Source organism: Eublepharis macularius, chromosome 9 (assembly GCF_028583425.1).
Source record: "Eublepharis macularius isolate TG4126 chromosome 9, MPM_Emac_v1.0, whole genome shotgun sequence".
NCBI lineage: Eukaryota > Metazoa > Chordata > Lepidosauria > Squamata > Eublepharidae > Eublepharis > Eublepharis macularius.
The window spans coordinates 85222815-85249931 of NC_072798.1; the positions used below are offsets into that span (position 1 = coordinate 85222815).

A 27117-nucleotide genomic window follows, 5' to 3' on the forward strand; every position below is an offset into this window, starting at 1 on the left:
ACTTGCCTTATATCCAACTAGGGTTGTATGTAAAGTTGGAAGTGTTCAGGAAACTACAGAAGGTGAAATTGTAGTTGACGTAAATGGACAGCAAGGCAGATCAACAGGTGAAGTGCAATTTACATATCAGGTCAGTATGTGTTTGTCGTTATCTTTTCTTACTCAACACAAACAGTGCAATCCTAAGCAGAGTTACTCCAGTCTAAGCCCATTGATTTCAGTGGTCTTAGATTAGAGTAACTCTGTTTAGGATTTCAGTGAAAGTATCGTTTTCATTTTCCTTTGGGAGGGGGACTGCCTTTGTATTGGCCTTTATTCCTTCAGTTTTGTTGAGAAATATTTTGTTCACATTATAATAAAAAGCCTAAAGAATTCTCCCTAATCAGTCCTCCAAATATAATAATGCTGTTTACAGTTGTAAAATATGATGTAATACAAAAACAAAAAACTATTGTAAATGAATATGGCTATCACATTATTTTCTGAAAAACAAAATAAATCAGCTTTGAAACAGACCATCTTTTCGAAATAGCTGCTGATTGCCTCCTGAACCAGTAAATGGTAGGAATGAATTCAAAGCCACTGAAGAATATCTAATGATCCTACATGTCTTAATCTTATAATGTTTTCAGTGGGTTGTTTAACTCAAAAAAAGCATGGAATAAATGGAAAAATAGTCTGGGGCACAGACAGTGTGTGCAGCCACATTAGGCGTACAATTACTCATATTGTCACCATGGCAAAAGATGTCCTCATTTCTGAACTGCATGTGTAATACTTAAAGTTGCAGAAGCATATAATGGCTGCAAGACATAGCTGAGTGGCTTCTGAAGCAAATATGGATTCTCGGTTAACATGCAAAGTAAACTTTTTAAAGAATTCAGCTGCCACATTCAGAACTAGAAAATAGAACTAGTGAGTTGTGTTATGTTATGGGAAGCTAGGGTTAGGCTGTTCTCTAGAGCATTGGTTTACCCGCTTGTGCAATTTTAGCTTCGATGCTAAGTAAAAGCAAAAGGTAGTGGATATAGGTCCATTGCAAGTTGGAAGCGGCTGGCTAAATATATAATAGGCTGGAATGATAAAGCGAGATTGCTGGCGCTGCGGATTCTGTCCATAAGCAAAGGAAGATAATTTTGCAGCACATCAGGTTTTTGTTGTGAAATCTTAGCCGATCCCTTCTTTCCCCCACCCAAACCTGGAAGATTGTCTATAGTAGATCACCTTTACTACATGACAGAAACATTTTTCAAGCGGATTGTCTTCAAAGATTGTTGGCTTAAATGGTATGGCTTGAGTTTTAACTAGAAAACTGAGTGTGTTAGTGGTTGTCAGGGCTCATTTTGAGGGGGAACGCACAGGAACACAGTTCCAGTAGTTCCCCATAGAGGTCACATGTCAGGGGGCCCTGGATTGGGGCCAAAATGGCCCGGATTGGGCCTCTGACGAGTGGTGAATCACTCTCCCACTCAGCAGCAACCCGATCCTGATCATTTTGGCCCCTTTTTTGCCATTTTGGGCCCAATTTCGGCCCTGAATGGCCAGGATTGGGTCCAAAACAGCCAGGATAGGTGATGTCAGGGGGTGTAGCATATGCAGATCAGTTATGCTAATGACACACTTCCAGTGATGTCAAAGGATGTGGTATAGGCTAATGAGTTATGCTAATGAGTTCCTCCAGCTCTTTTTCTGCAGAATGACCCCTGATGGTTGTCATTGGGGGAACACGCACTAGGAAGCATTGGGGTTAGTTTAAGGAGGATTCATGGAGATCTACAAGCTATGGATGGCTTCCTTTCCTCTACAAATAATTTTTTTATCTAAAAGGAGAAGAAAAAATTATTCTGCTTTCTTGGGAATTAAAAGGAGTCTGTTCCCTTAGAGAATAGGTGATCCTAGAGACACAAGCTGTTAAGACAATATAAAACAAACAACTACCTCGGTTCAGCTGTTTTGCAAGAAGCTGTTAAAAAGTCCATGCTGCTGTTCTTGAGATGTCCCAAGTATGGCATCATATCAGCACAATAGTCTTGGTAACACAAGTTCAGTAGTACTTGGCAATACTGTTTATTTGGTATGTGAAACCACTGCAAACCAAAAAATCAAGGTAGTAGTTTCATTTTATTTTCTCTTTCACCAACAAAAATAAAGCAGTCAAGGTTTACAGCAACAGTTTGACTTGGTTTTGCCTAACCCGAATCCCACAGACCAAATGAGACAGACTACAGCATGATACGACTTTAATTTGGTTCAAATTGTTTAAACCCATGGACAGTCACAGAAGATTGGCCTTGTTTGTGTGCAGTTTACCTACCAATTTAATTATCTTTCTATCTATCAGTCGATAGGTAGATAATTATTTATAGCCCACTGTTATTTATAGCCCACCTTTCTCATTGAAACTCTACACAGTATAAGTCAACACAGTCAATTTCAATGATAATTCAGTAAACATATACATGTAAATTTGCAGATTTAAAACCAGCAGAAATTCAATACAGAGTTCAACAAATGCTGAAACACAGCATAAACAATTCTAAGATTGACATATTAAACAATATAGAAACCATCCAGCAACATAGAACATCCAGCAACATAGAAACCATACAGCAACAGTCAGTACACAGTAGTAAATTCTATAGTCCCCATCCCTTTACTGATGCATCTCTTTTAGAATTACTTACAGCACAGCCCTCCTCTCTGTGCAAAAAGCTCTCCTGAACAATTCAGTTTTTCATAGTTTGCAGAAAACCAGGAGAGTGGGAGCTTTCCTAACCTCTTCAGGTAGGCCATTTCATAAGGTGGGGGCCACCATGGAGAATGCACGTGTGTGGGCAGCTGTTGACTTTGCCTATATGCAAGGTGACACTTGCAAAAGGCCCTATTCAGATAAGTGAAGCTGCCATGGTAAAACATAGTGAGAGAGGCAGTCTTGTAGATATGATGGGCTACGGCTGCAAAGAGCTTTATATGTGATAGCCAGTAACTTGAACTGAGCCCAGTGGGTAATAAGTGGAGTGACTGCAGAAAGGGGATAATATTCATGCTCCTCTTAGCTCCCAACAATAGCCAAGCTGCAGCATTCTGCACCAACAGGAGTATCCAAGTTAACTGCATTACAAGTCTCAATGTTACCATGGCATGTATCCAGGTGGCCAGGTTGGCCGTATCAAGGTAGGGGGCCATCTTCCAGGCTAGACTGAGTTTGTGGAAATATTATTTGCAGCTGCCTTTCTAGCAATAGCACTGGAACCAGTATAACCTCATGTCTCTTACCCGAATCAGCAAGGGTCAGCAGAACCCCACTGAAAGTGGGGAGCACAGTGTCCTTCAATATATCCACCTTTCCAACCAGCATCACTTCTGTCTTGTCTGGGTTCAGTTTCAATTTGTTTGAAGTCATCCATTTGATCACAGCCATCAGGCAGCTACCCAAGATTTATACTGCATCCTGAGGTGATTTGGATAGTTAGATGTAGAGCTGGGATTCATCTGCGTATTGATGGCATCCAGTTCCATAGCTGCAAATGAGCCTAAAGGCTTTACATAGAGGTCGAATAACGTGGGGGATAAGATAGTGCCCAATGGAACTCTGCAATTTAATTTCCACTCTGGAGATAGGTGGTCTCCAACAGTAACCCTTTGAGTCTGTTCCACAAGAAACAATTCAGACCAGTCCAAGGCACATCCCTTGATAACAATTTCCGCCTCCAAACACCCCAATAAGACAGCATGCTCTACTGAATCAAAGGATGCAGTTAGATCCAGGAGGCGCAACAAAGAAGCATGGCTTTTGTCTACATCCAAGTCAAGATCATCAACTAGAGCCACCAGAACTGTCTCCATCTCATAACCTGGCCCGAATCCAGACTGAGAAGGGTCCAAAGCACCAGAATGATCCAAAAAGACCTGGAGCTGATACTGCTGTCTCAGTCAGTATGCCCAGAAAGGACAGATGGGAGACTAGGCAGTAATTGGCCACATCATTTTTGTCTAGGGATGGTTTTTTAATTAGTGGGCGGATAACTACCTATTTGAGTGGCCGAGGGAAGATGCTCTCAGTTAGTTACTGATTTATGTAAGACCACAAGGGGTCATTTATGTAATCCTTACATGGTTTTAACAACTAAGATGGGCAAGCATCCAAAAGATTCATTCCTGTCATTAGACAACAGATTTCATCTTAATTTTTTTTTGGTTACATACCTTTTTCTGCAAATGAAGTTTAAATGGGCTCCTACAATGTTATCTTTTTAAAAGCATTGACAAAGAAATCCAAGGCCATTACAGAACAAGAGACGAGTAAGCATCTTTACTGAGCCTTTTGGGACCAGTAAAATTTCACAGTTCTTGAAATAAAGATGAATTTTAATTCCTTCATGATATCAACTTTCTTTAAAACAGTTGCTTATTGATTTATGGAGCCCACCCCCCCATCCTCACTTTTGCCAGTTTGCCACTTTTTTAGATGTGGGATTTTTAAAAAAATTAATTATACTGAGCCTTTGAGGAATCAGGGTAGGTAGGTTAATTACAGATACACTCCTGCACCACCATTCACAGTGATTACATCTGTATTCTCTTATGCCAAGTAAACTAGAAATTAAAAAATTCCCTAAATTTTCATTGTCCAGCCATTATACACATATTGGAATACTGTTAACTGTAATAGTTTTTGCCAAATAATGCATCACATCATGAATAACCAAAAGGCAAACCAGCTCCTCATTGTTTTACGTTTCCGGATGTTAATGACTTGCAATGTGTGAGAACAAAAAGAGAGAGAGCTATTTCTCATTTACAAGTTAGTTTATCAGGATAAATTTCGCCTAAAATAGTTGCTTCCCCAAATGGGTCAATAATTAAAACTATAATAGACTTTACAGCATTAAACATTCTGAAAACTCACTCTCAGAACAGTCCCAATTGTAAAAGGACATAACATGTAACCCAGGCCTCTTTCCCATGGTGAATTTTATATCAGGTTTTCTGTATATTCACCCCATGAGGACTGGATCTGCTTTATTCATCCGTTCTGGCCTTGTACTGTTTCGGTTCTTTAATTCTGCACTTTAAAGGAGTCGAATTGAAGAGGTATCTGTTTTTTATTTTTGCACTAGAAAAATGCCCCATTTCTGCTGCAGGCTTTGAGGACATGTCAGTTTTGTTAGCTGATGGGCTGAGGACAGGTCAGTTTCCTCAGTTGAGGAAACTTACAAGGTTTTTGTTGTTGTTGCAACTTAGCTGTTTCATTTTTGTTAAAGCCAAAAGAAATGGACTAAAAAGTACTGGTGAAAACTTGTATCCAGTGGAATTAGGGCTCTCTGCAGAGTTTTTGTGTTCACCATATTGCAGTGGTTTCCTTGTGGTATCAAGGTGTTTTTTTTTTTCTTTAAGGCACCAAGATTGCAATTTATTTATTTTTTAAATTCAAGAAAAAAACTTGATTGGATTCTCTTCAAACAATCACAATGCAGGGTGATAAAGGGGAGGGTGAAAGGCAGGGCCAGGCCTCACACTGAAGAAAGTATCTGCACTTCAAAAAGGCCTCAGGTTGCCTTTGTTGGGAAAAAAAATTGGGATATGTGCTTAGAGAGAAAAGCTGCAGAAAAGCCGAGGAAAGATTTAGCCTTTCTCTGTGTGGGACTCAAAAAAGTCTTCGAAGTTTAGAGACTGAATCGGAGTATTTTGACCGTGCATGCAGAAGTCTGGAGAGAAACGGATGCGGCATGGGGCCAGACCAATGAAAAAACCTCATGGGAAAAGATAAGAGTTTTGTATCTGTTAGCTGGATATTTGGGGACAAAAATGAACATACACTTGGAGACCCATGATTTGGGTCTGCTCGGTGTTTTAAAAATGTTAAGAGAAGGCATGCAAGGACCCACTCGGGATTGCAGCTATGCTGGTTGGGCTCTTCCCTCACCTGTTTGGTTAGCCCTTAAGGTTAAAAAAAAAAAAAGATTGCCAACTTAGCTTTCATTCTGATTTTTTCCTCTTTTTTATTAAAGTCTAGTAGCATAGAGGGAAAACTTCTCTTCCACCCCTTCATAGGAAAAACCACTGCACCGTCTCAATCCCCGCCCCCATACAGCTTCTGTTGCCATTTTAAAAATGCTAGAAGTATTCCAGCTTTCCCTCTAGAATGCCGGATTCCAGCATCTCCTCTGGTTTGACACCCAGCAATAACCTTAACTTGAACAAATGCCTGTATGCTGTTGATTCTGGGGTAAAGCTATTTAGTGTTTAGAGAACAGATTTGCATAATCTGATGTTGCTGTGATGATAATGTACGGCATAACTTGTGTTCTAAAGCTAAAAATAGCAAGTTCAGAATGAGAGTATATCCTTGCTGCTTCACCAAAGAGAGGTTTACGCTGCAATCCTAAACAGATTTACTGCATTCTAATCCCAGCCATTTTAATGGGCTTAGACTGGAGTGAATCTTCCTGCCCTGTTAAAATCTCACGTGCAATTCTATTGTGCACAGTTTCATTCTGAAAAGTGCCTTTCATTAAATTTATAGCACTAAAAAGGTTTATGGTCTGCTTTATTGGCCCATTAAGGAAAACATTAGGTGTGCTGAGGCAGGTTTGTTGAGCACCAGACGATTATATTAAAAGAACAAGAAACTCTGCGTATGTGCGCCCTTTTATGTCACCAAGAGATGTCTTCAAAATTAAAAATCATGTGCATAACTGAAGAGTGTTGTTACTGTGTTCAAGGTTCTCAGCATAGACAATAAATATATGCAAGAGAAGGAAGATTAAAAAGAAGAGTTGGGAAAACAGTTTCTTTTCCCCTGTATCGGAAAATGTGCCAAAGTGGAGGCACGATCCTACCAAATGTTGGCTCTTTTAAATTCCATTAGTATGAGTTGAAAAATTAAGCACATGTTTAAATATCTCTCACTAAAATGAACAGGACTTTAGAATATTTGAATTTGACTGAACGCTACCCAGTAAAACTCATCTACAAGGTACCACAAATATTCATTCCTGCATAACAGATTGGTGTGCATGGCTGGGATCCGGTGCCCGTACAGGACTCGGAACACTCCCCTTCACTGCAGTAAGAGAGAACCGGTTCCCTTTGTGATAGGGTTGTCAGCCTCCAGATAGCGTCCAGAGATCTCTCAGAATTACGACTCATTGCCCAACTACAAAGACAATGGCAGGTTTGGAGGGGTGGACTCTGTGGCTTTATACCCTGTCCCCCCTGGAAGTTGCCAGCTAGGGGCTGGCACCCCTATTTTGTAAGCATGCATTGCACACAATTTAATGAATGAGTGAAGTGGTATACTGTACGTGTATATGAAGCTGCCTGTGCCAAGAATCTCTCCCTCTTCTGGGCTTTCCATCTTGCTTCCAGTGACAGGCCAGTACACTTAGTATAGTAACATCCTTACAGCATGAAATCATTTCCTTTGAATGTAATTTATGGGCCTTGTGCCCTGAGTTGAGTGGGTATGCTTGCTGATTTGTAGAAATATCTATAGTTGGAATTTCTGTTTTACCCAGATCCCCAGTGCCTTTGTAATCATGATGAGGATCACGGGCATTCCTGTAATTTGACTAGGCTTCCCAAAAAAGGGGAAACCTCCAGTCAAACCAATATAACAATGAGAGCGTAACTCAGGAAGGCAGAGAGAAATGCAATTATATCAATTACAATTATATTAGTTTAAGCAGTATAGACCATAATCCAGCCACAATTTTGTTTCCTTGTTGGACCCCTACCCGATAGATGGATTGCTTACAATGTGATTTGAAAATGGATGTTCATTGAAGGAAACAAAATTGTGGCCGGAAGAAGAGAATTCGAAACGAGCAAAGAACAATTAGCTGGCAGACTCATTGCCAATTTACTGGAGTCTTTGGCCAACGCAGCGAAGATATTGACGGCTGGGCTAACAAGCAGGCACGCCTCCGAAACTTCACCGGCGTCCACTGTAGGGTTGTCTGTAAAAGAAAATAATTTGTGTATAAGATTATACATGGACTTTTACTTGATACACTGGATTATGGTCTGTACTGCATAAACGAATATAATATAATCGTAATTGATATAATTGCATTTCTCAGTGCCTTCCTGAGCGACGCTCTCCTTGTTATATTGATTTGACTAGGCTTGCCAGGTCTCCTGCTACCAACCTTTGTTGCCTGCTGCTTCTCCAGGTGGTGGCAGGAGAAAGAACTTCTAAAAACACCGACATTACAAGTGTCATGATATTGCTTCCAAGGAAAACCTGGAAGTGACACCGTGTTGCTGTAGGAATCTCTGGATACTCTGTGGTAAAACTGGTGATTCTTAGAGTGACATGATACCACTTTCAGGTTCCCCCTCCAGAACTGATGTCACACCACATCAGCACCCACCATGTCCCTGCCTCCAAAGCTCCTGCCAGTTGTCCTGCCTGGCAGCCCTAAATCTGACCCTCTTACAGTGCCTATATCTATAGGCCTGAACCTCCAAGCTTTGCCTGCTTCCCTCCTTCTCAGCCTCTTGCATGGGCTGATCTTTCTCTCCGTATTCCTCATTTCTCTGCTTTTGACCTACCACTTCTCGGTCGACAAATAGGAATGGAATTCATACTGCACTTGAATCCTGCTGTTCTAAATACAAAATAGTCTCCAGCACATGATTGATGCATTTCATACAAGCAGCACTGATCTAACTTAACCTAACCTAAACAAATTACATATAGCATGTTCGTCCAAAGCCCAATTTGATGAATTACTGTACAGGAACTGAATTATCAGTCAGCCTTGTGTCAGTATTCATTCATGTCCTATGAACTTGACCCTCCTAATATCAGCCCATGCGCCAGTCGTATTTTGTATGTTTTTTTAGGGTCGTGTTAATGCAAGCACATAGGAAAAACCACCACCAGAACTAGAGCCCTATTTCAGGCTTTACATTTGATTGTCTGTTCCAACTTTGGAACATGTGTACTGGAACTCTGGTTTTCTGCTATGTGTGTACTGAAGCTGAAAATAAATGCTTTCCCCATTTCAGACAAAATAGCGATTGTACATATTCAAAGGAACATGTTCTCCCCAAATGCATGATCAAGCGTAATGTCTGGAAAGCATTTAATAATAAAATAAGGATAACAACTGAGCTTATATACCGCTCTTCTAGACAGATTAGTGCCTCACCCAGAGCAGTGAAAAAGTTAGTGTTATTATTATCCCCACAATACAGCTGGGGAGCTGGGGCTGAGAGGAGTGATTTACCCGAGGCCACCTACTGAGTTCATGGCAATAGTGGGATTCGAAACAAGTAGAGTGCTGATTCACAGCCAAACCACTTAACCTAATAAGAAAAGGAGTAAGCGCTGTTGTATTGAAGGGAGAAGTCTTAATGGGCTTCGGGGGGAGGGGGGAGGAATGGAAAATTGAGCCTGATATAAACTTTAGAGGAAGATGGCTTCAGTACTCAAAGGAACTTTATGAGAAGCAAAATGTCATACTAAATACATTTTTGTTGTAATCTCCAAATTACATTTTGTGCAAACATATGCACGTGTGTGCATGACCTGCCCCGTATGGTCCCATGGAATATCTGTTTCTGTAGGGAGATGAGAGAGGGTTGCTCCTCATTACATAGCATACATCATAATGAATATGCCTGAGCGTCAATTAGAAGCCAACTGGCCCAACAGAGCCACTTTTATGTATGCTGTAAAGTCATGCCCAGGCCATTAAGTTTTGTCAAGAATCCATCTGAACCCATCTATTACAGCATCTTTATTCTTGTTGCTCTTAAGTTGATGTACTCCACATGGAGAGTATGCCCAGATAGAAGATTAATTGCATTTATTTTGCTGAGCAAAGAGGTTGACTCTGTAGTGCAGAGAAAAATGGATTCATTGTATAACTTCCAGCGAGTAATCTAAGCAATAAAACATAACAAGGTGTGCATGATATTCAAAACAAAAGTTAATGAATTCTGAATACCAGGGAAGAAGGGTAGTGAGGGTTTCCCGTTACTCAGTCAGGTTGTGGGTGTGTGTAAGAGAGAGAGAGAAAAAGAAAGGACAAGACTTGGTGTTAACAGTTAGAACCAATTCAGAAGGAAGGTTTCTTACGTAGGAGGAAGGAGTCATTGAATGCAACCCCAACAAACGTTTTAATTGAGATCCCTCTCTTGTTTTTAACACATTTAAGATGTTACTTCAAGGCCGTTTCCACATGGTTTACCTTCCCTCGGAACGACCCGGAACATCACGCAAAAAATGTGGAAGATCATGTTTTCTCGCACGAAAAAACGTGATCTTCCGCAGGTTTTGCATGATGTTCCGGGTCATTCCGAGGGAAGGTAAGCCGTGTGGAAATGGTCCTGATCTCTACTACAAAAACATTTAAAAGGAATTTGTTGTATACATTATATATTTCAAAACTGGATCATCCTCACCTCTAGTTTAACAGTGTAGGTTTCTGAATATTAATGTTTTTGCCAAAATGAATCTGAATTCTATATTTTATTTCTATACACGCTTCCTTGAATCCGAGTTTCTTATATTCTAAATTCTGTAGGCTATATCTGATATGCTAATAGCCAAGTGGCCCTTATTTGAGAAGACTGGAGATTGGAGCCATGCAGATCTTCCTACATATCTGAAAAATGCCCCAGGTTTGCTGAAAAATACGAACTCTAAATACACACATACGTGGGAATTCAGGGTTTTTAAAGAACCAAAATGATAAAAGGAGTGCCTGTAGCTTTAACCAGAGGCCCTCAGTGACTGTTGCTAGGCAACCATTCTGTTTAGCCAGTATTCAAGGCTTGGTTTCTGTCAGAAAAGGCAGGGGGAGGGGGCAGGGCCCCATCAGGGCTGTTTTGGCCTGAGGGAGGATCATTGGGGGCAGGTCCAGAAGCAACCAGTGGACAACTTGATACCTTGCAACTTGCATAACTCACCCAGGCCTGGCTACTAGCTACCATTCAACAGCACACACACCTCAACCAAAAGCCAGTGTATTGTAGTGATTAGAGTTTCAAAGTAGGATCAGGGAGACTCAGGTTTGAATCACCACTCTGCTGTGGAAGTTCACTGAGTGACTTTGATCCAGTCACACACTCAGCCTAACCTACCTCTCAGTGTCGTTGTGAGGATAATATGATGGCAAGGAGAATGATGTAAGATGTTTGGGTTCCCATTGTGGATAAAGGCAGTTTATAAATGAGTAAATTAATAAATATAGATGAAGATGGAGGGGCAAATAAAAAGTAAGTTGTTTTGTGGGTTTGAAACAGAGAAGGACATAGGGAAAGGTGAGCATATGGAGGCTGCCAGAAAGAGAAAAAAAGGGGAAATATGGGAAAGGTGATACAGGGAAAAGTGAATTACGCCCCGCAAGTCTTTGCAGGTATCTCATCTTGCAGCTGGGCCCAGCTTAGCTGGCACCACTTAACGGGGCCAAAGGGTTATCAGCTCCAGGTTGTGGAGATTCTTGAAGATTTTGAAGGTAGAGCCTAGAGAAGGCAGGGTTTGGGGAGGGGAGGGACTTCAGCAAGGTATAATGTCATAGAGTCCAAAGCAGCCGTTTTCTCCAGGGGAACTGATCTCAGTCGTAATTCTTGGACATCAACAGCCACCACCTGGAAGTTGGCAAATTTAGCTACAGGGAAGAGGCTGTTGGGGGAGAGAAGGGGGAAAGGTGAAAACGGGGTGGGGGGACAGACAAAGGTAAGTGGGGAGCAGGAGAGGGGAGAGATGCAATGGGGGCACATGGTGAGGGGGAGGATGAGATTTCAGACACCCCCTTGCAAGTCCTTGGGGGTCTCCACTTATATTATTCTAATTCTGTATATAAAGACTGATGTTCATCAAAGTTTCTGGACTTGGAAACAAAAACTTATTCTGACTATCGATGAATGCCAGCTTAGTAGGTACAGTACACAGCAGATAGAAAGAAACTGACATTAGGGGGTTTAAAAAGTAGACAATCAGATATGGCAAATTCAGTTCCTGTTAGTTAAAATATAAGAGAAGGGTTTATTTCAGAACTTTGTTTAATTCTCAAACTCAATTAGACCTGCTTAGGAAAAAAAAAGTGAACAAGAGAGATTTGTATTATACATCATTTTCAGAGGATAAGATGTCCTGCTGATTAATACTTTGCTGGCATTGTAAACTAGAGGGGAGAATTCATTTTAAAACGCTTTTGTGCTTTAAAAATATGCTCTGATTTCTACAAATCATGCTTGACAGAAGGGACTGTGCTGACAGATGGGGCTGGTGCCTGATCAGAGATGCTATGAATCCCTCTTCCCCCACTGAGTTTTGAACCCTGGTGTTTTTTTTCCTTGAAATATCTCTGCTGGCTCTGCCTTTGGCATCTATGCTCAGTGAAACCCGGAAAAAGAAATTTTGGAAGTGTATACATTTCCCACTGTTTCTTGCTGGTACTATTAGAAATTTTAGTGACATTTTTGCATGAGAGTTCTGGATCCAGATGCAAATTATGTGTAAATTCCAGATTAAAAGCCTCTTATAGATCAGCAGTTTGCAGTAATTTTTTAGATAGTCACAAAATCTATTTGGGTTGGATTCTTAACATTTGCAGTCACAAACAAGCTTTCGCTGCCTAGCCACCAGGTGATATCCTTTCACACACCGAGGAGGACTCCACCCACAGCAGCCTGTCCTTTCCTAAGAGTCAGGCTAATGGTGCCAGATCTGTTCCTCACCAGATACAGGCCTCATAACTAGGTACTCTGTCCTCTCCCTTAGGTAAAGCTTTGTTTTATTTGTTTTATTTTACTCTATTTTAATTTTTGTGGAAGAGTAAACCACTCTGCTGTTCTACCGGGCAGAGCTACCCTTTAAACTGTCTGCTTTTTTGCTGAGGTAGACCCAAACTGATTACTGTTGTGCTCCCTGCCAACATCCCATCCCCCTCTGAAAGGCTGCTGGACCACCACTCCCATAGGCTCAGGTGTGAAACAGCTGGTTGGCTGTTTTACCTTTTAGGGGCAAGACAGCTTCTTGCCCATCATAGGAACCAATATGGATCCTCCCAGGCAATAGAGAGCCAGTTTGGTGTAGTGGTAAGAGCGGCAGGAGTTTGATTCCCCACTCCTCCACTTGAAGACAACTCAGTGATCTTGGGTCAGTCACAGCTTCTAGGAGCTCTCTCAGCCCCACTCACCTCACAAGGTGTTTGTTATTGTGGGGATAATAATAACATACTTTGTAAACTGCTCTGAGTGGGCGTTAAGTTATCCTGAAAGGCGGTATATCAATCAAATGTTGTTATTATTATTATTTGGGGCTGCAGTAGGAGTGAGGAGGCAAGAAAATTGCGTTCTGTGGGTGGAAATGCTCAGCGGAATCAAGCCAGTATATGTTTAGAAATTTTTCACAGCATCCTTAGACACAGGCTATAATCTTATCCGTAAAGCCAAATGGATTGTGCCAGCTGTGTATTGTGACTTGAGAACTCGTTTCAATAGGCCCAGATAGCAAACCTCCACTGAACTGAATTCAGCTTGTTAGGTTGTGCTTCCGAAGCTAGCCGGCTTCCTTGTGGTAATATTAGCTATTTTCCTTTCTGATAACAGCACTTGTTAAATTGAATTGTTACCTCACTATACCAAAAGCCTTGCTTCTTTTGTTCCTGTAGTGAATATTGTTACATTTTAGATTAAACTGTGAAGGGAACTAGAAAAGAAGTGCTGGATCTCAAAGTGAAAACAGGAAGCCTGAAAGAAAATCTTCAGAGACAGAATTGGCATCTAATCTATTATGTGGAAGCTAGGGCCTTGAAATCAATAGCAGCTTGTAGTCATAGAAGATTTGAATATGAATCTGTTCATTATCTTTCATTCCTAATGAGAGATTCCTATTAACAGGAATGATGAACAAAAACTGAATTTAACTGGTTTGTAACTGTTTTTTCCACACAGGATCCACAACCTACAGGAATACATCCCCAAAAAGGTCCCCAAGCTGGAGGGACCGTCCTAACGATCAGTGGCATAAACCTGGACACTGGGTCAAGACAGGATGTTAATATTTTCCTTGATGATGTGCCCTGTGAAGTGTGAGTATGAGGCACACAATAGCTGTAACTGTCTCTTGACTCCCCCCCCCCTCCCTCAGCATGGTTTTAACACTGCATTTTTCAAACCGCGGTCTGGGGAGACCCTTAGGTGTCCTCAGCTGTACTCCAGGAGGTCTGCAAGGCATATGTAAGGACAGAGTGAGGCCTTCTCATGGCTATCCAGCTAACATGAAAATGGAGTCCTCTCAGTTTTATAGGATTGGCAGTTGGGACTTTCTGCTTCAAAGGAAGGAGACAGAATTGATTTTCCCTCACTCAGCAGTAACTTAGCTTCCAGTTCACCTCAGAGTACTTGCCAGAAAATAGGCTGATTAGTTGCTGGAATCTAGTAGTTCATTCTCAGCTGAGCAGCACCAAGAAGGTAGAGTCCAAATATAGTCCTCATAATTACTTCAGTTATAAAGTTGAACAGGTTTTCACTGTTTTTACAATACAAAGGATTTTGCCACAGTGCAACTCTGTAGTCACAGACAATAATAGCCAGAGGCAGTTGAATACTGGAAGTTCAGGTTTTGCATGAGGCTGGTCCTTTTCAGCTGACCTTTCCCTGTAACCAGTAAGAAAGTTGCTTGCTGTCTCCAGTAAAAAGTCTCTTCCAATCAAGGGCTGAGATTGATTAGAGCTTGGGCCATGCCTTTTGATCTGTGGACTTACAAAATCAGCTACCTTTTGAGACCTAGATCCCCCACTCCCACCCTCCACTCCCCCACCACCACTTACCTGGCTGGGTGGTGGGGGAAGGCAGGGGAATGTGCCTCCCAGGGCATGCTCCTGGGTGGCCCAGCACAATCCCACGTGCCGCACAGGACCAATTTGGGCCCCAAATGAGCTGAAATGGGCCTAAATTGGCCCGCTGTGAAGCATAGGAGCTCTCCAGGGTCCTCCCTGCAGTGTTCCCGTGCTCTGCAGTGGGCCGAATTGGGTCCGTTGGGGGCCAAAATCAGCCCACTGCAGAACACAGGAGCACTCTGATACTTCCCAGAAGTGACATCATCGCACATGTGCCCAGCTGCAAGGACACCACCAAAGGAAAGTGCCGGGTCTCCCACCTTCTCTTGAGAGGGTAAGGGGACCTGGCAACCCTATGAGACCTGACCTTGTAGGCCGTATACAGACAATAAAGACATTTTATGCTCATGCTTGCTTTAAGTATAGCCAATGTAGTTTTCACAATATTGTTTTGAAGAATTTTGCAGATGGAGGCCTCTACTAGACATGTTTATTACTTAGTGGAAACGTGTAACCTCTTCCTCTAGCTTTCCTTTATGGGTGGATCGCACATCTATTTTCAACAATCATTAACTCTAAAATCAAGTGGAGATTTGCATGAATGAATCTTCATCACAGATCAAACATTTCAGTCGTCATTTTCACATTGTCTTGCATCACCATAAACACACAATGTTTTCAGCAGAGGCATTCAGCTGAAAGTCAGGACACGTTATGTTCACTGTTGGGTGCCACTAAAAAGCCTAAACAGAGTGACTGGTCCCATCCCAGCTGTAACGTCTTGAACTACTTATCATGTGAATTTCTGGCCTCATATTGTGAGTTTATATGCCCATTTACAGAAATCTGGAATGTGGAATCTCATAACGTGATGGCGGTCATCCATGTGGTAGGATGTTCTAGATAATAAGGTGGGGTGGGTATCCCCCTAACCGCAGTTTTTTAGCTCCGTTCCTCTGGGGACTTAACATGTTCTGTTGTCTTAATTAAACAATGCACACGCTTGTGTGAGTCTTTAGTATAACTTTTTATTTGAAATTTACTCCTTCAAGGTGCCATTAATGAGGCTAGTTCTTTAATGAGGGACGCAAATTCTGTTGACTCATGATCATACTATCACTCCGTTCTCTGTATTATCAATGCCTAGCCAATGTTGACTTGTGTTAAAAATAAAAAGTCCGAGTAGTAGTTTTTTGCAGGAGAGAGAGTGCATGTGATACCCTCCTGATGTAACAGTTTATTGAGTTGCTATTAAAATGCCAACAGCATGTCAGGGAGGATGTCAATAGTTATTAGGGATATGTGCTCATACATCAACTAATGAAATAACTAAACATTACAGTGATTTCATTATTGTCAGCATCAGAACACATCTAATAGCTAAAAATAACAACATCCAATAATCTTTGAAAATGTCCATTCTGTCTTGTAGTGCCTGAGCGCTCTCTTTTTTCACAGTTGTGGGAGAGAGATGGTGAGAGCAAGACACAATAAGAGCAGGAGAAGGTGGTAAAGAGAGGCAGCTGATAACGTGACAGGCATTTCATCCAACCAGCAGACATTTTCACCACAGTGGATTATAATGATATGACTGGCTGTGACCAATTGTTAATTGTCCCAGTGAGTTAGATAAGGGCTCAGGTTTCTATATAATATAGCAGCTAGACACATTTCTCTCATTGAAACTTCATTTACTGGTTCTCATTCTGTAGTATAGAGCAGCTGCACTGGGTTGTATGGCATCTGAATGACTATTAGTTTTATCCTATGAGTCCTTGCTTCCTTTGATGGAATGAGACTTTGTTTGGTAGAAGAAGACCTGCTGAAAAGATCATAGGACCTGGTTTAGAAGAGAGTTGTAGAATCCAATCCACTGGGACCTGGAACTTGCTGTAGTGTTTGCTGATTTGCATAGTATTTGAGATTTCTTTTCTCCTGTTCTTTTCACTTTTAGTGCCAGTCGTACCGCAGCCTTCATTCATTCATTCATTCATTCATTCATTCATTGTTACTTATATTCTGCCTTTCTCTGAGATTGAAGGCATATTACACATTGTAAGTCTGCAATCAATGAGATGAAACCTCTGATAAGAAATGTAATAGGACAGGAACTGCAGCATCTGAAAAAAACCCCAGAAATCTGAACAAGCCATCAGTATTAAACGTGGCATGTTGAACAAGCAATAAATGGTATCCCATAGAAACACAATGCTCTGAGAATTAGATAATAAACACAGCAATAGGTAACACATATCATACACAGTAGTAAAATCTACGGACCAGTTCCCTTCTCAAAAATGAGCAAAGTTGTTGTGGTAAAGCATAAGTGGAGAGAGGTAGTCCTACTTTCGCTTACAGTCTTCAGGAGTGTGATTACTTGCAGAGTACACAAATAGTGGAGGGTTGGGTTGTCCAGTGCAAGCTTCTGTGCCCACTCTGGTGCCCTTGCTTGCTGTTCTTGGACTGCCAAGCCACCTCACTACGTAGGGCAGAAATGCAACTGCCTCCAATACAGGGAACTTCCTTCTCACCCGCCTGAAATTTGGCTGAGAGACTCCATTTCTTAGGGGGTTACAGTCCCCTGAGAATTTCATCCCAATTGGATGAATAAACAAACACACAGCCTTGAAATCTCCTTCCTATTGAAAGCACTGGAAACAAATGCAAAGTGAAAAAACAAAAAACAAATTCAACTAACAATGAATAACATGAATCCCCCCTTTAAAAAAAAACACTCCCAAGAGCAAGAGTCCAGTAGCATCTATAAGACTAATAAAATTTGTGGTAGGTTATGAGCTTTTGTGAGGTACTGCTCACTTCTTCAGATATAACTAGAATGTGAGTCCATCTGTCCTTATATCTTGGAAAGGGATTACAGAAACCGAATGATAATAGCCAGTGAATGACAAAGGCAGGTGTGATTGAACAGGGTGGGGTATGCAGAGGGGTAGTGGGTGTGGAGAAATTAGCATTGGTAAAGAGACGAGAAGCCTTTGTCTCGATTCAGTCCGGGTGGATACATAGTCTTGAGCTTTGTTATCAATTGCAATTCAGCGGTCTCTCTAATCTCCCTTTGAAATCCCTCTGAAGGAGAACTAAGCATTCCTAAGCATTGTGCATATATGCTTGGGGCTTCCAGATATAGCACTCTAAAAAGAACCGTGAGCAGATTATTTTTATATTTTAGAATCATGGATAGATGTCCAGATTGCTCTGTGGTATTTTTCTTGTGCGTGAATAGGCTTTTGAATAGTTGTTGCATAAGATAGACTATGGTGCTATGAAATCAGCAAAAAAGGAAGCTGAAGAAGGTACAAGGAAATAGGGAAGGGTGAAGACAGCACTTTCTGCGTTTTATTGAATTTCTTTTCTCTTATTTTCTATAATAAATGCATGGTCAGAAAGCCCCACAGGATCCCCTTAGCTAGCACAGAACAGGCAAGCATCCATTAAAATTATATTGTCCAGCAACAAATAAAGTTAGTGCACTCCTGAACAAACTGAATTGTTTATCACAGAGAACAGGGAAAAGACTTGGCTTTCCGTAGGCAGTTGTTTGGGAATATAAATCATGTATTTTGAATGAGTGCCTAAAAATACTAATTTTTCTCCTCTGTGTATCAAACAGAGACTAAAACTTATCCAGTATTTTGATTCTTAGATTCTCCTAGCTGTCTGGGTTCATTGTTTCTTTTATACATCCCTATACCAATTTTAATCCCATTCAATCCAATGTTGATTTAACCAAAAGCAATGGTTGTTAGCTCATATATTATTTTTTAAAAAATTGTACTATGTATTTCATTTCGTAATCTCACCAGTATTATTTTTTTTCTTTTCCTCAGTAAGCAATTTGGTGAAGAAATTGTTTGTGTTACTGGGTCAAATACCAAGGTTGGGAATGTTCTTGTAACAGTACAGCATGGAGGAACTAATAAAACAATAAAAGATCAACCCTTTACCTATACAGAGAATCCTAAAATTGATGGTATCCACCCCAAAACAAGTATACGCAGGTAAATACGTTTCTGCTGTAAAGCTGTTGTAATATGTTGCATGTAAGGTATTTAATTTGGATTTTATTTATTTTCACTAATGTGGGGTTTGTGTGTTTCTGAGAGAAAATATTTATTCTGCCAAGTTCAATAAAACGATGACGATGATGATGATGATGATGATGATGATGATGACATATGATGTATATACTTCCCTTCAGGACAACTTAACACACATGCAGAGTGGTTTACAAAGTATGTTATTATTATTATCCCCACAACGACTACCCTGTGAGGTAGGTGGGGCTGAGAGAGCTCTGTGACTGATCTAAGGTCACCCAGCTGGCCTCAAGCGGAGGAGTAGGGAATCAAACCCAGTTCTCCAGATTAGAGTCCTACCACTCTTGACCGCTACACCAGACTGGCTAAGTTGAGTCTGTGTGTTTCTTAGAGAAAGGATTCTGGCTCAAGCAAGCAAGCTGTGTGGAAAGGCTAATTCAATCTAAGTCAGGCAAATTGTGTGCACACCTCAGTCAGTCTGTATATATCTGAGTGAGAGATTTATCTATTTAGATCAAGCAAGCTGTGTGGAAAGGCCTGAAAGTATCTAAGTCTGTGTAGCTGTGAAAAGAGTTTATTCTGTTAGTGAAGACCTATATGGAAAATTACTTTGTGTTACTGAGTTTGTAGAAGATATAATTGTATTTAAAACCATCAAGCTTATGAATTATTCTGAAACCAATATGCTTATCTAAACTCTGCAACTTTATGTCTTTACAAATACATTCTAATTTTGTTTAAGAAAAAGGATCCTTTTTTTACCACACAATCACCCTCATATCCTGACCATTCTGTAAAACTACCATCTATAATAAACCCTTCTTGTAGTACTAATTAAGTGGAAGAGATCTAAGGTAAAAGCCTTTGGTGGCAGTGAAAACCTTTTGGGAAGGCAGCAATATATAGTCCCACAATCACAAGGGAAAGCTGTTCTCAGAGTGTAAGCCTGTGTAAGGTAAAGAACACCTGAAGCTCTGTGAGTGTGGAAATATAAGGAGTGTTGATTGGGACTAGGCCCTCCTGAAGTATACATTTAGGTGATGTAAGGAGGAGCTGGATTAAAGATCCAAAGGCAAAGTTTTAACAAAAGATGTAAGGTAAAAACAACAAATCATTACAGAGTAGTTCAAAACTAAGTAAATCATTACGGCTGTGTTCAGCTTTCAGGAGCTGAGATATAGATTTTATTTTGATTGCATAGTAGCCATTCTCACAAGAAAACAGAACATAATTATATTTATCATATCACATAGAAGTTATCACCTTCAGGGAAAAGAAAACAGTCTTCATTAACTGAGAGTGAACATCATATGTATCAGATACGTTTATGAAAATATACATTATGACATACTTCGTGGGGGGTGGAGTAAGGAGTAACTGATGTGCATAGCTAGAGTAAAAGGAAAACTTGCAGTGTTCAACCTGAGCTATCTGGAATTCAAGAAGCCTTACTGATTGCATTAAGACTTGGGCTGCGGTCAATTTTTTTTTAGAATTAATGATTTTTTATGAAGCCTTGTGCTTCAGAATATCTTGTGCCAAAGTTACAGAAATGGTGAACCCATATGGTGTAGTGGCTGGAATGTCAGATGAGGAACTTGGTAGACCATAAAGCTCATTGAATGATCTTGATTCAGTCACTCTGTCACAGCAGCGTGGTGTGGGTTGGCAGCAACCGGGGCAACTCCTGGTAGCAAGTGCGTGCTTCCAGGACTGTGCGATGATGTCACTTCCAGGAAGTCCTCCAGCACAGCCGCCCGCACCACTGCCACCAGCTCAGCATGCTTCTTGGCCAGCAGCCACTTCAGGAGGGCCAGTTCAGCACTCAGGGAGCCGGCCGTCCATCAGCATGGCAAGTGGCCAGGGGACATGGGTGGCCTCCCACAGACACAGCGCAGGCTCTCCCGCTCGGCACGGCACCCCTTAAAAATTATGCGCCTGGAGCAACTGCTCCTCTGCCCCCGCCCCCAATACTATGCCACTGCTCTGTCAGCCTCAGTTTACGCAGCCTCCGTTTAAATTTTTTCCTCTCCTGCAGAAAAGATACTGGATAAAATTGATAGGGAGGAGGATGTGAAATATGTGTTTGTATTAAATTTCTGCCCCACCTTTCTTCCATCATGGAACTAAATACAGTGGACGTAGGATTTGCAGGTGTTCTGCCATCCAGGCACTGCCTTGCTGGAGCAACCTGAACCTTCCTGAATAATCACTGGTAAAAATGGCCTTTGTTTACTTCTGAGCGGAAACAGTTTCATTGTTCATAGTTGTATTTTATGTGCTTTTAATTTCAGTGGAGGACGAAATATTACTGTAACTGGAAGTGGTTTTGACATAATTCAGAAGTTTTCCGTGGAAGTCTTAGTTGAGCCTTTTGGGGATTTCTTATCAAGGAAAAGGCGGAAAAGGCAGATACAAGAATCACAAAAGGTAACAGTGATTACTTCTGTCTAAAGAAGCATTCTTTTGCTCATCCGGGAAAGTCCCAAAGCCTCTAACATAATTCCCATTGGCTTTTGTGCATTCATAAGCTTGTTGGAGATATCTCAGGAATGTTACAGTAAGTCTGAATGTATTCTTGTGAATATTAATAATCCTAGATGATGCTGAAGATTCCAAAAATAGATTTAAATGTAAGTTTGTTTCTTGCACTCTTTGCCAAATTTGGTACTCAAGAGGCTATTCTACAGCAGTTAAATGATATAAATGTATAATAAGAAACAAGAATGCGCCAGCAGAAACCTTAGCAGGAGCGTGGTCAGCTATCTTGAAAGAGCTGTGATGATTATCAGCAGGACTTAACCAAGTGCAAGCAACAAATATCATTCAAGGCTGTTCTCAGAATTCGGCAGAGTTCTGAATGCTGTCTAAAATCTCAGCATTCACAGAGGCCTCTTGGAGATTTCAGACATTTACAACATTCCTCTGAAATAGTTGGTGTCAAGTCATATTCAACATTCACTTCAACATAGCTTCTTTTAGATATCAGATTTTGCAGTGCCGGAAACTGTTTTTTTAAACCTTTCATTGTTGCTTCTGTGACAATATATTGGTAGCTTGTTCCAAAGAAAATATTCAAGGAGCAGATATCTCAGTTGGAATATAAATGTCTGGATATGAGCTCCGGATTGCCAAATCCACCCACACAAGAGAAGGCCCATATCAGGCAGGAGTTAAGAGCTTGTTGGGCAAAAGCAGGTACCCATATTTATTTAAAAGTTATTTCTTTAAAACATTTATATGCTGCCTCTTCAAACTTGCTTGAGACAGCTTGCAACGTAAAATGTAAAACCTAAAATCATTAAAATTAACATCCATTAAAAACAGCTAATAAAATCTGGAAGCAAAAAAAGTGTACAAGAGCCCAGAAGCATAAAACGCTTGGCAGCCTAAGTCATCCTTTGGAATAGACCTCAGGCTAGAAACAGATTGTAAAAACAATTAAAAGTGTTCTCTTGGCAATGTGGAAACAGCAGGGGCCTGAAGGACCTGGGAAGAACGTAGCCTCCTCAGGACTGCGCAGCCACTGATGAGAGTAGGAGAGCTTGCCACTACTGCGACTGCAAAGCTGGCAACTCCTCCAAGAATGGGGTGGGGGAAGAATAAGTATCAGAACTGCCCCAGCTATTTTAAGCCAAACTGGCTATTTCAATACAGACTATGAGCATGAAGAGGAGGCTGCTGCTGAATGGTCACTTTCCCCCTTTCTTTGTCTGTGGTCACTGCTGGGGCAGTAGAGAGTCCTAGGGAATCCTGGCTGGTGGCTTCAGAGGCCAGCCCAGCACTGTAGGTTGAATCAACAGAAGATATGTTTAGAAGCATCCTTTCCTCTGAAGTTACGTTGAACTCAAAGCTTTGCAAAATACAGTGATCTTACGCGTGTGCATGACGCGGTTGCCTCTTGAGGATATCAAATTGTTTTAGACCATGATAGGTAAAGGTAGTCCCCTGTGCAAGCACCAAGTCATTACTGACCCATGGGGGACGTCGCATCATGACGTTTTCTTGGCAGACTTGTTACGGGGTGGTTTGCCGTTGCCTTCCCCAGTCATCTACACTTAACCCCCTGGAAACTGGGTACTCATTCTACCGGCCTCGGAAGGATGGAAGGCTGTGTCAACCTTGAGCCGGTTACCTGAACCTAGCTTCTGCCAAAATCGAACTCAGGTCGAGAGCAGAGCTTGGACTGCAGTACTGCCGCTTACCACTCTATGCCACAGGGCTCTTAGACGATGATAAACTATGTAAATTATGTATCTCATCTATGGTAGCATTTTGTAAACCTGAATCTACATAAAGCAGAGGTGATGCTTGTCCGTAAGACACAGAGGTCATGGATGGGATTGCTTTGCACACACTAGATAGTGTTGAAGTGAAGCTGGAAAACTCAGATAAGATCTTAAAGGTTTTGTTAATAGTATAAATAGTAAATAGTAAATTAGTAAATCGTATAAATAATTGCAGTAGTAAATAGTGTGCGCTTTTCCCCCCATTTGCACTTGGTGTATAAACTGGTTCCTCTCCTGGAATTCACGGATCTGGCCGTACCAATCCATGCATCAAGGCTGAATTACTGCAATGCACTCTATGTGGCCCTAACAAGTGATTTCAAAGCCTCAGTTGGTACAGAATATGATTATTCACCTGTTGGAAAAAATTGTAAGATGGAATCATCTTACCCCCATCCTGAAACAGCTTAGTTGGTCACGCACTTACTTATACGTCCAATTTAGGGGTGGTATTGTTATATGACTTGGGACTTTAGTTGAAGGACTCCTTCTCCCACTATGAACCCCCATGAACACCTCCGGTCCTTTCAGTCTCCCCCTTTGAAGCCCTCTGTCAATTCAGTTCTCTGAAATAGTATTTGGGAAGAAGTGAGGAAGGCCTCTACTTTGGCCCAGTCCTGCAGGCAATAGATTCAGTGGTGGATATGGCTGCTACCGTTACTTAAAATTTTGTGTAACTTTCTATTTTAATGTTTGTTGCCAGCTCTGGCTAGCTTTGTAAGCCACCTTAAACTGCCATTTGCAGCAAGAAAGGCAGGATTAAAAGGTTTTATTGATGAATACAGATCGTTCTGCTATATATATTTTCAGTCACTCATAATTTTAACTGTTTTCTTAATTGAAACCACGTATAACAGGATCTGAGGTTTGTCATATTCTGAAGATCTTTTAATGGCTGTAGACCACCACTCATAAGCATCGTTTATTTATTTGTTTGTATTTAATAATCCTCCATTCTCACTGAGGTTCAAGGTGTAAGTCAATGCAGTCAATAGGATGGGACATCCAATAAGCAATATAATACAGTTAGAATGCAGAAATTAAAACCAATTAAAAACTGTCCAGTCTCTCCCTTTTGTTATGATAAAGCCCTATTGCCTTTGTAAAAATGGCCTCCTACATAGTTCAGTTTTGCATAGTTTGCAGAATGCCAAGAGAGGGGGAACCTTTCTGATCTTATCAGGCCATTCCATGATGTATGGCCACAACAGAGAATGCGTGTGTACGGGCAGTTGTTGCTCTTGCCTATTTGCAAGGTGGCACCTGTAGAAGTTCCTGCTCGGATGAGTGAAGCTGTCATAATTCAAAAGAAATTATGGTTACAAAAACCACCAAAAAATCCTGCACGCATCATGGTGACCTCACTGAGTCAACAGTGAAACTAAAATTAGGCTCCAGTTATCAACATGCAGAGTTGTATGTGTGCTTGCATGCGTGCGTGCACACACATCATCAATTCGCAGCCCACTTATGGAACCCTGTAGAGTTTTCAAGATTGTGGTCAAAGGTGATTTGTCATTACCTGCCTCCCTGTAGCAACCCTGGGTGTCCCTGGTGGTCTCCCATCCAAATACCAACCATAACCGACTGCGCTTAGCTTCCAAGATCTGACGAGTTCAAGCTACCTTGACCATCCAGGTCAGAGCAAATATATAGCTAGCATTCAGAAATGTAATGTTAAGGTCTCCTGTTTGAATAAACTATTCATTCACATTTAGACTCAGGCCTTGCAGGTTGAGAAACAAAACTCTCTGTGCTGAGTAATTTCACCAGCAAAAAAGGAGAAATTATCACTTGATACCCAATAATATAAAAGACTGCCAGAGAGTGTTGGCTTGCCTTGTTGCATTTGATTATTTAAGTGATAAACTATGTAATTTCTGTATTAAATAACATGTTCTGACTAAAACCCAGTATTTCATTTTGTTTTTCAGTTTGAAGGGAAAGTTGTCTCAAAATTGAATGACACTGCAATAGTTTTCTTATCTCCACCAGTAGTGGAGGATCCAGAAAAGTATAAAATTGCTACAGTTATTAAAATGGATGGGTACAAGAAGACATTACAAGATCCCTTGCAATATTTCCCTGATCCAACCTTTGAAAACTTCACAGACGGTGTCAAGAAGCAAGTCAACAAACTGATCCATGCAAAGGTAAATGTGTCAAGAAAAAACATTCATTCCACTTGCTTTGTGCTTGGGGTGGTAGAAAGTGCTGTCAAGTCATAGCCAACTTATGGCAACCCCCTGCTAGGGCTTTCAAGGCAAGATACTAACAGAGGAGGTTTGCCATTGCCTGCCTCCGCAGGCAGACCCTGGTCTTCCTTGGCGGTCTCCCATCTAAATACTAACAAAGGCAGATGCTGCTTAGCTTCCAAAATCTGACAACATTGGGCTTGCCTGGGCTATCCAGGGCACTTTTCGCCTAGCTCTTCCCTGTTTTAATTGGATATTGCTTTGCTTTTTGTATAAATTTGGTCTGATGCATGAGGCTCTAGTGTGGTTAATGTGCTGGACAAGGGTCTGGGAGATCCACATTGAAATCCTCACTCTGTTATGGAAGCTCACCTTGGGACATGACAAATTCTCAGGCAAACCTACCTCATAGGGCTGTTATGAGGATAATAAAACGAAGAGTGTTGTAAGCTGCTTCGGGTCCCCATTGTAGAGAAAAGTGGGGTATGAATTAAATAAATAAATAACTAAAGGAAGGTTGTGTGAGGATTTTTGGAGGAAAACCTCTCAATCTTTCCGCTTAAATCTGACATTTGAAATCTTTTCAGCTCAGTTTTGAGACAAATTTAGAGTTGCTTTCACTTTGTACTTCCCATTGCCCCGATGAAAATATGTTGAGCATTGTAAATGAAGACCCCCCCCCCTCCTCGTCTTACAACAACATCTTGTGTAAATAAAACCAGAGTTTATCTTTTCATATCAACCATTTGGATGTGTTTCTTCCCTTTTGTATACAGATACAAAGCCTAGCTCTGTCCATTTAAGAAAAAAATTGTGTAAAAGATTAATGTACAAATCAATACGTTTCTGACCCGCCCTCCTTCCCGTACCCGTGCACCGAGAAAATGGCTTATTGTTCTATTTTTTTTTTCCTGTCTAGGGCAGTAATCTGAACAAAGCCATGACAATCGAAGAGGCTCAGGCATTTGTGGGAGAGCAACCCTGTATCATAAAAACCCTGACTGAGAAGGATTTATACTGTGAACCACCTGAAGTGCAGCCCCCTCCAAAGAGAAGGCAGAAAAGAGATATAGTTAATAACCTGCCAGAATTCAGCGTATGTCACATTTTTCTAAGTTTTTAGCAATAGATATAAAGGGCAGCGCACAGAATATCTTGCTTTAAGTGACTCTAATAAAGAGCCCTCCTTTCTACATGACTGATGTTTCCCCAGAGCGTTGGTGGGGGAAAGCCAGTCTGCCTCTGGCCAGTTTCCTGTATTGGAGCAGAATGTATTCAGACGAGCAGCAGACCGTTCTTTTTACTAAGAGCCAGGAAGCACGCTCTCCTCTAACATGATATTTTTGCAGTCAAGGCCAGAGAAGCTGCACAAGCAACTGCACAAGTGGAAGCAGTGCTCTTAGGAAACGGGTAGGCAGCCCCTGGCATAGGGGCCAAAGGCAGCACATAGACAATTTGGCTTGGCACCCAGGGCCAGATCTCTGCCCAAGTGACTAAGGCACTGACAGCGCCACTGGCGCCACTAGCATGGGGAAAGCATGGCTTGTGCCCGTTACCATCTCTGCCACATTCGGGGCACAGCAGATATACATCTGTGCCCTCCTCCGTGCCAAGGGTGCTCAATGGCCCGCTCGTTTCCCCCAACTTCTAACTTGCCAGAGGAAGCACCTAACAGACCCCCCCTTAAGCCAGTGACCCTCCAGGCGAAAAACTCACCTTTTTGCCAGTTATGGGAAAAGGAGGAAAAAATCCTACCTGGCCCTGATAAACAGAA

The 27117-nt window shown here is 41.4% G+C and overlaps 1 protein-coding gene across 4 annotated transcripts in view; it reads left to right on the plus strand.

Moving 5' to 3' along the window:
- Positions 1-27117, plus strand: part of PLXNB2 (plexin B2) — a 400939-nt gene that overhangs the window by 322954 nt on the left and 50868 nt on the right. For all 4 annotated transcript variants that reach the window (XM_054989404.1, XM_054989405.1, XM_054989403.1 and 1 more), the window contains 6 exons: positions 22-130; positions 13918-14054; positions 18650-18820; positions 21154-21289; positions 25083-25301; positions 26263-26439. In XM_054989404.1, the coding sequence (XP_054845379.1) occupies positions 22-130; positions 13918-14054; positions 18650-18820; positions 21154-21289; positions 25083-25301; positions 26263-26439 (949 nt within the window). The remainder of the gene's footprint in view (positions 1-21; positions 131-13917; positions 14055-18649; positions 18821-21153; positions 21290-25082; positions 25302-26262; positions 26440-27117) is intronic.